Genomic DNA, 12,548 nt, shown 5'->3' with positions numbered 1-12,548 from the left:
TTCAGATGTAGAAGGAAATGTTTTTAAATGTCTTTCCAATTAGGAAGAGCTGTTAGAGAAAGAGTTGTATATAACAGTATACCCTAGCAAGCTGTCTGGTTAAAAAGCCAAAGTAGCTATGCCTAAGTAGCCAGGCTACTGAGTGACTCATGTCTGTCTGTCTGTCTGTCTTCCTGCCTCCCTCAGGTTACCATGACAACCACATAGTGATCCGTTGGTTCTGGGCGGCGGTGGAGAGATTCAACAACGAGCAGAGACTCAGGCTGCTGCAGGTGGGGGTGCACACACACACACACACACACACACACAGACACATACACACACACACATACACACATATACAAACACATACACACACATATACAAACACATACACACACACAAACACACACACGTACAAACACACACACACACATACATACACACACACACATATACAAACACATACACACACACACACACACACACACACACACAGACACATACACACACACAAACACACACACACACACACACACGTACAAACACACACACACACGTACAAACACACACACACACACACACACACATATACAAACACATACACACACACACACACACACACACAGACACATACACACACACACACACACACGTACAAACACACACACACATACATACACACACACACACACACACACACACATATACAAACACATACACACACACACACACACACAGACACATACACAAACACACACACACACACGTACAAACACACACACACATACATACACACACACACACACACACACACCCATATACATACACACACACACACACACATATACAAACACACACACACAGTGAGTAACAGCGACCTTCTTCTTTCTACTCTGTCAGTTTGTGACGGGGACCTCCAGTATTCCCTACGAGGGTTTCTCCTCTCTCCGAGGCAGCAACGGACCCCGCAGGTTCTGTGTGGAGAAATGGGGTAAAGTTACCTCTCTACCCAGGTAAACTATTGAGCTAACTTCACTTGTAAGGCTAAGTGAACTAATGTAGTACAGCATTTATCAATTTGAGCATAATGTATGAAAATGGATTATAGAGACTGTTGTTGTTGTTGTTGTATTCACTGTGTTTGCGGTTGTCTCCTCTCCAGGGCTCACACCTGTTTCAACCGGCTGGACCTCCCCCCATATCCCTCATTCTCCATGCTGCACGAGAAGATGCTCACTGCCGTGGAGGAGACCAGCACCTTCGGCCTGGAGTGATGACCCCTATCACCTTTAACCTTTAACCCCCCCACTCCTCCTACGACCTTTGACCCTGACCTCTGAACTGTAGTATCACAGAGGTAGAGGAACCCAAGGGGTTCAAGGGGATGACTGTCTAGTCTGTCTGGCACCCTATTGTATCTTTATACACACTCACTTTATACACACTCACCTTCCTGAAGTGAGCTGAACAGAGGAGAATAGACTGATGTCTATCAGAGGGTATCAACCCCGCACAACGCCAGGGTTTCCCTGTGACGGTTAAGGTCACTTAGACACACTGCCAACACAAACCAAAGGAGAGCACCCTAACCCTCACACCCTTGTTACTCCATTAGACCAATGGGAGAGATGGACTCGTAAGCCTCCAACCAATCGCAATGAAGGAACAAAAACCAAGACTTGGAGTGAGACTCCAACTGGCTCATCACATTTTAATATTTAAAATGTGGATTTCCAGTGGAGTCTCGTAAGGACGTTGGTGGTCGAGCTTTTCCTGAAGAGGAAAGTAAACAAAGCTGCTTTATCTCTGAGAGGCTGAGGCGGACATCACAGGACATCGCTCCTCTCAGAGAGGCTGAGGCGGACATCACAGGACATCGCTCCTCTCGGAGAGGCTGAGGTGGACGTCACAGGACATCGCTCCTCTCAGAGAGGCTGAGGCGGACGTCACAGGACATCGCTCCTCTCAGAGAGGCTGAGGCGGACATCACAGGACATCGCTCCTCTCGGAGAGGCTGAGGCGGACGTCACAGGACATCGCTCCTTTCAGAGAGGCTGAGGCGGACATCACAGGACATCGCTCCTCTCAGAGAGGCTGAGGCGGACATCACAGGACATCGCTCCTCTCAGAGAGGCTGAGGTGGACGTCACAGGACATCGCTCCTCTCAGAGAGGCTGAGGTGGACGTCACAGGACATCGCTCCTCTCGGAGAGGCTGAGGTGGACGTCACAGGACATCGCTCCTATGAAGAGGTGTGTTGCTCCTGGAGAGGGGGATGAGAGGAGAGAGAAAGAAGACAAGACAGGTGTTGTTCATCTGCTGTGGCCACGCCTCCTGCCCTGTCAGAGAGAGAATCAACCAATCAAGGTCCAGGCAGCTTTGTGACCTGACCTTGTTGAACACTCTGACAGGTGTGTTCTAGAACAGAACACTGAAGTAGCCTATCATGATGCGGTGGTGTCTGTGTGGTGAAGCTAAACTTGGATATCTCTACAGGCTTTTCATCTATCCGCAAAATGTATTTTGTAACGGCCACAAACAATGATATGGTTTTGAATGTACTGACGTTTTTGTACGTAGCTCGATGACTTGTCAAATCAAAATGGCTGCCTCATTCTTAACAAACGTCAGGGGAAGCTATTAGCATGAATAACCAAACTCAGCTACGGTTTGTTAGATAAAGACATTACAGTGAGTTGGCTTTCCCATCATGTGAGACACACGCTCACACACTCTCTTTCAGCTGTTTTCATTGTTTGTTAGTATTTTGATCGTCATCGTTGCTTTATCATTGAACTACACTGCCAGAGTAGAGGGTGATCTGAACTTTTAAAATCCGTCATGTTTGTTAGTTGAGCTTGTTTTTAACTTGCTTCTACTTTTTATCCTTCTGTACATTATCCTGATTGCCACCTAATGTAATAAGCTGTTTTGATCTGTTCCTATTTTAATAGTGGTTGGGACCCTGATGTAGCCTCATACACTGTACAGTTCTATGTCAAGACTTGGGATTGTGACACAATGACAGATGTTCCTATGACCATGATAATGAAAGTAAAATATGGTGATTAACAACCTGCATGTCGAGACACACACACAGGCCTACATCATGCAATTATAATATGATCTGTGTGTGGATGATGGTAAGGTGAAGGGACATTTTATAGCTTTATAGAGACTCATGACAGAGAAGTTGTCATACACAAGTATAGATGCCCATCGTATGCTATTACACTGCCTGTTTTGACTGATGGGGGGGAAATGTTGGTTTTCAAGTGAGGGAAGAAAATGTGCTTTTTATAGATGTATCTACAGTACTAGGAAGTTTTAAGACGAGCAGTAATGAGAATATGAAGGAAGAGTCATAGAAACAGAAACACGTAAACGTTTTTCATTGTTTTGTTTTGTGCTCACTTGATACTCTACCTTAGTCTGCCTTCTGATACCACCATATTCTACTCTCAGGGTGCGTTCCAGGTGATCTTTATTGCAGTCGCTCTGCTGCTGAGCATTTTAGACGATTTACTATATTGTATGTATATCATATTAACGTGGTTCCTGAGAGTTAACAACTTTTCCAGACGTTGTGAGGGACTATCATCTGAGCAATGTGTCGACTGCAATAACGATGACATGGAACGCGCCCAGTGTCTTTGTTTCATAGATGTGACCCCACCCAGCCACCATCACATCCCCTGAGCCTGTGGAATGTAGCTAACAGAATGGAAGGGACTGAAATAGAACAACTTCCTGCATTCTCTTCCATCATCCTTGGGCCAGTGAGAGACTGAGGGCAGATATTACATGTTTTTTTTTTTGGGGGGGGGGGGGATTATTTAAGATACTATTTGAAGAGGTAGGGTTTCAGATGTTTTCGGAAGATGGGCAGTGAATCTGCTGTCCTAGATTCTGGAGGAAGCTGGTTCCACCATCGGGGTGCCAGGATAGAGAAGAGCTTGGCCTGTGCTGAGCGGGAGCTGCCCTCCCATAGGGGTGGGAGGGCCAAGAGACCTGAGGTGGCAGAACAGAGTGCTCGGGTTGGGGTGTAGGTTTTGAGCATAGCCTGAAGGTAGGGAGGGGCAGTTCCTCTTGCTGTTCTGTAGGTAAGCACCATGGTCTTGTAGTGGATGCGAGCATTACGGTAATACTGTACATGAGCTGGGATGGCTTGCAAGAAGTTCTTAGAACTGTTTACTTACTGATAGTACACCTTTCTTTCATTCTGACTCCCTCTCTTTCATTCTGACTCCCTTTCTTTCATTCTGACTCCCTGTCTTTCATACTGATAGTACACCTTTCTTTCATTCTGACTCCCTGTCTTTCATACTGATAGTACACCTTTCTTTCATTCTGACTCCCTGTCTTTCATTCTGACTCCCTCTCTTTCATTCTGACTCCCTGTCTTTCATTCTGACTCCCTTTCTTTCATTCTGACTCCCTGTCTTTCATTCTGACTCCCTCTCTTTCATTCTGACTCCCTTTCTTTCATTCTGACTCCCTCTCTTTCATTCTGACTCCCTGTCTTTCATTCTGACTCCCTTTCTTTCATTCTGACTCCCTGTCTTTCATACTGATAGTACACCTTTCTTTCATTCTGACTCCCTGTCTTTCATTCTGACTCCCTCTCTTTCATTCTGACTCCCTGTCTTTCATTCTGACTCCCTTTCTTTCATTCTGACTCCCTCTCTTTCATTCTGACTCCCTTTCTTTCATTCTGACTCCCTCTCTTTCATTCTGACTCCCTCTCTTTCATTCTGACTCCCTCTCTTTCATTCTGACTCCCTCTCTTTCATTCTGACTCCCTTTCTTTCATTCTGACTCCCTGTCTTTCATACTGATAGTACACCTTTCTTTCATTCTGACTCCCTGTCTTTCATACTGATAGTACACCTTTCTTTCATTCTGACTCCCTCTCTTTCATTCTGACTCCCTGTCTTTCATTCTGACTCCCTCTCTTTCATTCTGACTCCCTCTCTGTCTGCAAATGAATGATTGTGCTGTCCTGTGTAGGCTATGTATTTGCACCAGGGGTCTCCAACAGGTCGATCACGAAGTAGCTCGCAGCCTACCTATGAGTAGCTCGCCAAACAGTTCTGAAAATACTTGCAATTTTCACAAACTGTCATAAACAAATTTCACAAGCATCAGACACCGCAAGCGATCCAGCTACTAAATAATCAACACAACTTTGACATTATCCCACCCCTGGTTAGCCACTATTGGCTTAAAAAGCCAAACGTTACAATATTAGCCAATGAATTCCCAGCAACATTGCCCCTGTCTGTCTGTGTGGTGCGCGCGTTTGTCCATCACGCCATATGTAGCCAGTAGACATGATAAACCATCTTGTGAGTTGACAGAAATACTTTCCACAAAACCTTTTCAATTAAATGTTTACTGCAAGTAGGCTTTACTTGGCATAAGTATATAATGAGTATCTATTATTTGTTATTTGCAAACTTTGCCATGAAATGAGCAGCAAGAAACCATTGCTAGACTGGCACATTCCTCTCAGATGCGCAATTAAAGGGCCAGATGCGCAATTACAGGACAATTACAAAAATAAATCTACATTTGTTAGTTTTCTTCCAGACCTAAAAATAATTGTCCTCCGAGGTGATTTAAACATTGACATGGACTCAGAAGAGCCAATTTCGTTGTTTCTCTATGAACAATTGTAATTTTGAGAGTGAAAAACAAGAAAAATCTAAAACCAGGAAAAACAAATCTGAGAACAGAATTTGGGAAAATAAATCACTGATTTTAGAGTTGTTTATTAACCATTATTTTACCAGGTATATTGACAGAAAATATAGTGCACTACTTTATCTTGTGCACTAAAGACCCGGGGAAGAGTTGCATGGGAGAGAAGAAGAATGGGCCTATTTGAAAGCTAGAAATAAATGTGTAGCTCTCATGCTAGAAAAGGTTGGAGACCCCTGATTTGCACTGAATGTACCAATGTTTTGGGGCTTTAATTGGGGCTTTTGAGTCTATCCATCCAAGTCTGGGTCTCTCAACCTCCATGGTCTTCACATTCACCACCATCACTGAGCAACCGATAGCCATCACACCAACCCACTACTACTTTACTCACAGAAACACTACACAACATGCATACTACCACCAATTGTGACCAATTTGAAAGTTGCATCCATGTTTCAGTTGTTCTCACCTTTTTGTAATGGAATGTGACCAATTTGAAAGTTGCATCCATGTTTCAGTTGTTCTCACCTTTTTGTAATGGAATGTGACCAATTTGAAAGTTGCATCCATGTTTCAGTTGTTCTCACCTTTTTGTAATGGAATGTTCTGTCTGTTCCTCTCTGGCTGGCTGTCTGCCTGTCTGGCCCAGTGACCGGCAGGACTCTGTGTCACAGGGAGCTAGGATTAGAGACTGTCTGCTGGGGGGTTCAAGGCTGTGTCTTTGTCAGAGCTTCACTATGCAAAGCTTTTTTCTCCATGTCACTCCTTATGATTGTATGAAAAAAACTTATTAAAAAATTTGATTAAATGTGTTTGCGTCTTTTGTGTTGGGAGTTTAACATGGATTAAGTGTTTATTAGTAGTGGTATATACAGTAATCAGTTTTCTGGCTAATTTTGGCATAAATTAATAATATAACATTTTTGCTAAAGTAAGATTTCATTGCGCATAACTGATTGATTTATAAAGGTAAAACTATGAGCCAAAGAAAAGCCTTCAACTATTAATGAGCCCTGTTTGATCACGCCCCTTCAACCTGTTGCTAAGAGCAACCGAAGCGTCAGGGGACTGTACACAGAGGAGCAGTGTTAGCTAACGTAAGCTAGCAAGCTAACAGCTGGTAGTGGCTGTTTTAGTTTGCGTTAAGTTAAAGAGATTTCATAATATAATGCAATTTGATACAAGTCAATAGGTTAGTTTCTCTCCAAAAACGGTAGGGAAATGCCACCAAAAAGAGTCAAAAGCGGGACAGTGTCTGCTGCTGGTGCAACGGCAGTTGGAAACAAGGCTTGGGAAACTGGACTCAGTACTGCACCATTTGAGGAGGTAGCTAACGTTAACAGCTTTCTAACTTTAGCTAGCTAGCTAGCTAGAACTTTAGTAAAGCTAGATATCTAGCTAGTGAAACATTACTTGAACACACTAAACTTTAAGGGGCCAGCTACAAAAGCAGGGAATGACTTCACTTATCACAGACTTGTCAATGTCACTTGGCTATGTTGTTGTTATTCACTGATCACTGACGATGATGATGATGCTAGGAGACTTGGAAGGCCAGCATTTCTCTGGTGGTGGGAGAGAGGCTGGAGGATGAGGAGCTGATCGGTGCTCTGCTGCTGGCTGTACAGCAGCCCCTACGCAGGCTCTTCAGTGTAGTCACCTGGGACGCCACCCTAGAAAAGGTCAGTAACACAAAGTCTGATTGTTCACAGTCAAGCATAGTAGTAGGAGTCCCCTGTAGCTCAGTTGGTAGAGCATGGCGCTTGCAACGCCAGGGTTGTGGGTTCGTTTCCCACGTGGGGGCCAGTATGAAAATGTATGCACTCACTAACTGTAAGTCGCTCTGGATAAGAGCGTCTGCTAAATGACTCAAATGTAATAGTAAATAATAAAATCAACCACTGAATGAAATGCTTCACAGATCCATGAACTGGGAAACCCAAAAATCAAGAAGACCAAGGATGCACCCATGTTTTATGAGGTATGTAATGCACCCATTATTCAGTAAAATGGGCTTTAAAGGCTATTCATTTCAAAAGACACATTTAGGAAGCAGCAGAGAAAGAGTCTTGCACAATAGATTAGAACTACTACTCACTTTCTGGCTATTCTACATCAAGTATGTTGTTTATCTATAAAGGTGATGGAGGCAGCCAAGGTCCTGCTGGATGCAGGAGAGGAGCTGCCCTGTGACCTGCTGGGTAAACTGCTCAAGTTCCAGCTCCTGGGAGTCAAGACCAACGACCAGCAGAGGAGAGCCGCAGAGATGAGGGTAGGAAGGAACTCCTGACAGTCATCAACAAGCATCAGTCATCTTATTGTCCTGGCAACAGTCAGCTTTCCTAGAGAACCTTTTAAGTTTGAGCTTCTACTTCTAAAAATCCACCTTTCCAGAAATACATCTCTCACTGTTGCCGCTTGCTACAGACCCCCCTCAGCCCCCAGCTGTGCCCTGGACACCATATGTGAATTGATTGCCCCCCATCTATCCTCAGAGTTCGTACTGCTTGGTGACCTAAATTGGGATATGCTTAACACCCCGGCCATCCTACAATCTAAACTAGATGCCCTCAATCTCACACAAATTATCAACGAACCTACCAGGTACAACCCTAAATCCGTAAACATGGGTACCCTCATAGATATCATCCTGACTAACTTACCCTCTAAATACACCTCCGCTGTCTTCAACCAGGATCTCAGCGATCACTGCCTTATTGCCTGCGTCCGTAACGGGTCCGCGGTCAAACGACCACCCCTCATCACTGTTAAACGCTCCCAAAAACACTTCAGCGAGCAGGCCTTCCTAATTGACCTGGCCCAGGTATCCTGGATGGATATAGATCTCATTCTGTCAGTAGAGGATGCCTGGTTGTTCTTTAAAAGTAATTTCCTCTCAATCTTAAATAAACATGCCCCGTTCAAAAAATACAGAACTAAGAACAGATATAGCCCCTGGTTCTCCTCAGACTTGACTGCCCTTGACCAGCACAAAAACATCCTGTGGCGTACTGCATTAGCATCAAATAGCCCCCGCGATATGCAACTTTTCAGGGAAGTTAGGAACCAATATACACAAGCAGTTAGGAAAGCAAAGGCTAACTTTTTCAAACAGAAATTTGCATCCTGTAGCACTAACTCCAAAAAGTTTTGGGACACTGTAAAGTCCATGGAAAATAAGAGCACTTCCTCCCAGCTGCCCACTGCACTGAGGCTAGGAAACACTATCACCACCGATAAATCTACAATAATCGAGAATTTCAACAAGCATTTTGCTACGGCTGGCCATGCTTTCCACCTGGCTACCACTACCCTGGCCACCAGCTCTGCACCCTCCGCTGCAACTTGCCCATGCCCCCCCCCCCGCTTCTCCTTCACACAAATCCAGACAGCTGATGTTCTGAAAGAGCTGCAAAATCTGGACCCCTACAAATCATCTGGGCTAGACAATCTGACCCTTTCTTTCTAAAACTAGCCGCCGAAGTTGTCGCAACCCCTATTACTAGCCTGTTCAACCTCTCTTTCGTAACGTCTGAGATCCCCAGAGATTGGAAAGCTGCCGCGGTCATCCCCCTCTTCAAAGGGGGTGACACTCTAGATCCAAACTGTTACAGACCCATATCCATCCTGCCCTGCCTTTCAAAAGTTTTTGAAAGCCAAGTCAACAAACAGATCACCGACCATTTCGAATCCCACCGTACCTTCTCCGCTATGCAATCCGGTTTCCGAGCTGGTCATGGGTGCACTTCAGCCACGCTCAAGGTCCTAAACGATATTATAACCGCGATCGATAATAGACAGTACTGTGCAGCCGTTTTCATTGACCTGGCCAAGGCTTTCGACTCTGTCAACCACCGCATTCTTATTGGCAGACTAAATAGCCTTGGTTTCTCAAATGACTGCCTCGCCTGGTTCACCAACTACTTCTCAGATAGAGTTCAATGTGTCAAATCGGAGGGCCTGTTGTCTGGACCTATGGCAGTCTCTATGGGGGTGCCACAGGGTTCAATTCTTGGGCCGACTCTTTTCTCTGTGTATATCAATGACGTCGCTCTTGCTGCTGGTGACTCTCAGATCCACCTCTACGCAGACGACACCATTTTGTATACATCTGGCCCTTCATTGGACACTGTGTTAACAAACCTCCAAACGAGCTTCAATGCCATACAACACTCCTTCAGTAGCCTCCAACTGCTCTTAAACACTAGTAAAACTAAATGCATGCTCTTCAACCGAACGCTGCTTGCACCCGCCCACCCGACTAGAATCACTACTCTCGACGGGTCTGACCTAGAGTATGTGGACAACTACAAATATCTAGGTGTCTGGTTAGACTGTAAACTCTCCTTCCAGACTCACATTAAGAATCTCCAATCCAAAGTTAAATCTAGAATCGGTTTCCTATTTCGCAACAAAGCCTCCTTCACTCATGCTGCCAAACATGCCCTCGTAAAACTGACTATCCTACCGATCCTTGACTTCGGCGATGTCATTTACAAAATAGCCTCCAACACTCTACTCAGCAAATTGGATGTAGTCTATCACAGTGCCATCCGTTTTGTCTCCAAAGCCCCATATAATACCCACCACTGTGACCTGTACGCTCTTGTTGGCTGGTCCTCACTACATATTCGTCGCCAAACCCACTGGCTCCAGGCCATCTATAAATCACTGCTAGGCAAATCCCCGCCTTATCTTAGCTCATTGGTCACCATAGCAACACCCACCCGTAGTCTGCGCTCCAGCAGGTATATCTCACTGGTCATCCCCAAAGCCAACACCTCCTTTGGCCGCAATTCCTTCCAGTTCTCTGCTGCCAATGACTGGAACAAATTGCAAAAATCTCTGAAGCTGGAGACACTTATCTCCCTCACTAACTTTAAGCATCAGTTGTCAGAGCACCTTACCGATCACTGCACCTGTACACAGCCCATCTGAAATTAGCCCGCCCAACTACCTCATCCCTATATTGTTATTTATTTTGCTCATTTGTACCCCAGTATCTCTATTTGCACATCATCTCTTGCACATCTATCATTCCAGTGTTAATACTAATTGTAATTATTTTGCACTATAGCCTATTTATTGCCTTACCTCCATAACTTGCTACATTTGCACACACTGTATATATATGTATTTCTGTTGTATTTTTGACTTTGTTTTGTTTTACCCCATATGTAACTCTGTGTTGTTGTTTTTATTGCACTGCTTTGCTTTATCTTGGCCAGGTCGCAGTTGTAAATGAGAACTTGTTCTCAACTGGTTTACCTGGTTAAATAAAGGTGAAATATTTTAAAAAAAAATTTTTATGTTATTGTCAGATAGAGTCAGCGTTATAGTAGTATTGTAACATGCGTGATACGTAACCTTGTCTGAGACATGAAGACTAGCGTGCGCTACCTGTTAATGTCTAGGCTTCAGCTCAGCAGGCTAACGCAGTCTTCTGGCACAGAGGAGACCCGGATTTGAACCGCAGTATTAGCACCACTCAGTTTAGTCCACTCTCTCCCAGGCTGCTGAGGAGAAGGCTAAGGGCAAGGCTGGCAATGCCTCCCCAACCAAAGACAAAGGTGGTGCCAAGCCTGCTGCTAAAGGTGACAAGGGGAAGAAAGGGTCAGAGCCCAGCGCCCCAACCAAGGACACCAAGCTGAAAAAGAGAGGCGAGGAGGATGAGACCAACAAGTACATAGGTGAGCAGTCGACTCTGTCCCAATGATCACACATACAGTATAGGAGTACTGTTCGCTCATTAGTATGATGTTGGTTGTCACTTTGTGTTGGGGAGACTGGTTGGTTGTCTCTCTCTCTCTCTGTCTCTCTGTCTCTCTCTCTCTCTCTCTCTCTCTCTCTCTCTCTCTCTCTCTCTCTCTCTCTCTCTCTCTTCTCTCTCTGTCTGTCTCTCTCTGTCTCTCTCTCTCTCTCTCTCTCTCTCTCTCTCTCTCTCTCTCTCTCTCTATCTCTCTCTCTCTCTCTCTCTCTCTCTCTCTCTGTCTCTCTCTCTCTCTCTCTCTGTCTCTCACATCTCTCTCTCTTTTTGTGTATGTGTGAATGTGTGCGCACATGCTTTCGTGTGTGTGTGTGTGTAGACGATGAGCCAGACGATGGTCCTCAGCACTACGTCCTGGTGGTGGGCTTCCAGCAGGCTCAGCTGGTCTCTGTGCTGGACACCCTGGGGGTCCATGTGTCCAACGTTATCAAGCTGACCTCACAGAGACCAGACCGGCCAGAGGGATCACTGGAGGGGAGTGATGCCAAACCCCTGGATGGGGGTAAGACTCAGATTGCCATCAATGTGAGGTTTCGATTGATTTAGCCTGGGATCTTGAATTTTTTGTTCCACTGGTTTCATTGTACGGTCAGGGTAACCTGAATCAAGCACAGCAGAGGTATTTTACAGTATTTCATATTGGCAGTACACTACTTGACAGTATTTCATATTGGCAGTACAGTATTTGACAGTATTTCAAATTGGCAGTACAGTATTTGACAGTATTTCATATTGGCAGTACAGTATTTGGCATTTTAACTCTTGATCTAACAATCAATCTAATTTTGATATGATTTGTGTAGCTAAATGCTGCTGTTGTGTTCCTGTAGACGCGGAGGCTAACATTAGGAGAAGACAGCGGGAGCAGTTCTGGGGTCAGTTGGAAGGGGTGCTAAACAGTGGCTCAGCCCTCTCCAAGCTGTTTGATGTGGCCCGCCTCAGTCTCACCGCTAAAGAGATCCTGTCACCACAAGACAAGGATAACCCAGAGGCTATGGTGATTTCCTTGCCTTCCTCTTCTTCTTCTTCTTCTTCTTCTTCTTCTTCTTCTTCTGCTCCTGCTCCTGCTTCTTCTTCTTCTTCTTCTTCCTGT

At 44.9% G+C, this 12,548-nt stretch overlaps 1 protein-coding gene and 1 pseudogene across 2 annotated transcripts in view; both read left to right on the top strand.

Moving 5' to 3' along the window:
* Nucleotides 1-2,845, top strand: part of LOC311114531 (E3 ubiquitin-protein ligase HECW2-like) — a 32,603-nt pseudogene extending 29,758 nt beyond the window's left edge. Inside the window, exons 28-30 of the transcript in view lie at nucleotides 187-272; nucleotides 883-995; nucleotides 1,145-2,845. The product of the transcript in view is annotated as an E3 ubiquitin-protein ligase HECW2-like (transcript). The remainder of the gene's footprint in view (nucleotides 1-186; nucleotides 273-882; nucleotides 996-1,144) is intronic.
* Nucleotides 2,846-6,909: 4,064 nt separating this feature from the next.
* LOC311114528 (sperm-associated antigen 17-like) overlaps nucleotides 6,910-12,548 on the top strand; it is a gene marked incomplete at both ends in the record, with an annotated part of 51,702 nt that continues 46,063 nt past the window's right edge. The window contains 7 exons of the mRNA XM_084189777.1: nucleotides 6,910-7,014; nucleotides 7,230-7,370; nucleotides 7,610-7,669; nucleotides 7,829-7,960; nucleotides 11,201-11,378; nucleotides 11,775-11,957; nucleotides 12,286-12,452. Of these exons, the coding sequence (XP_084045903.1) occupies nucleotides 6,910-7,014; nucleotides 7,230-7,370; nucleotides 7,610-7,669; nucleotides 7,829-7,960; nucleotides 11,201-11,378; nucleotides 11,775-11,957; nucleotides 12,286-12,452 (966 nt within the window). The remainder of the gene's footprint in view (nucleotides 7,015-7,229; nucleotides 7,371-7,609; nucleotides 7,670-7,828; nucleotides 7,961-11,200; nucleotides 11,379-11,774; nucleotides 11,958-12,285; nucleotides 12,453-12,548) is intronic.

Source organism: Coregonus lavaretus, assembly GCF_964263955.1.
Source record: "Coregonus lavaretus genome assembly, contig: HAP1_SCAFFOLD_591, whole genome shotgun sequence".
Classification (NCBI taxonomy): Eukaryota; Metazoa; Chordata; class Actinopteri; order Salmoniformes; family Salmonidae; genus Coregonus; species Coregonus lavaretus.
This window is presented reverse-complemented; position numbering and strand designations above follow the sequence as displayed.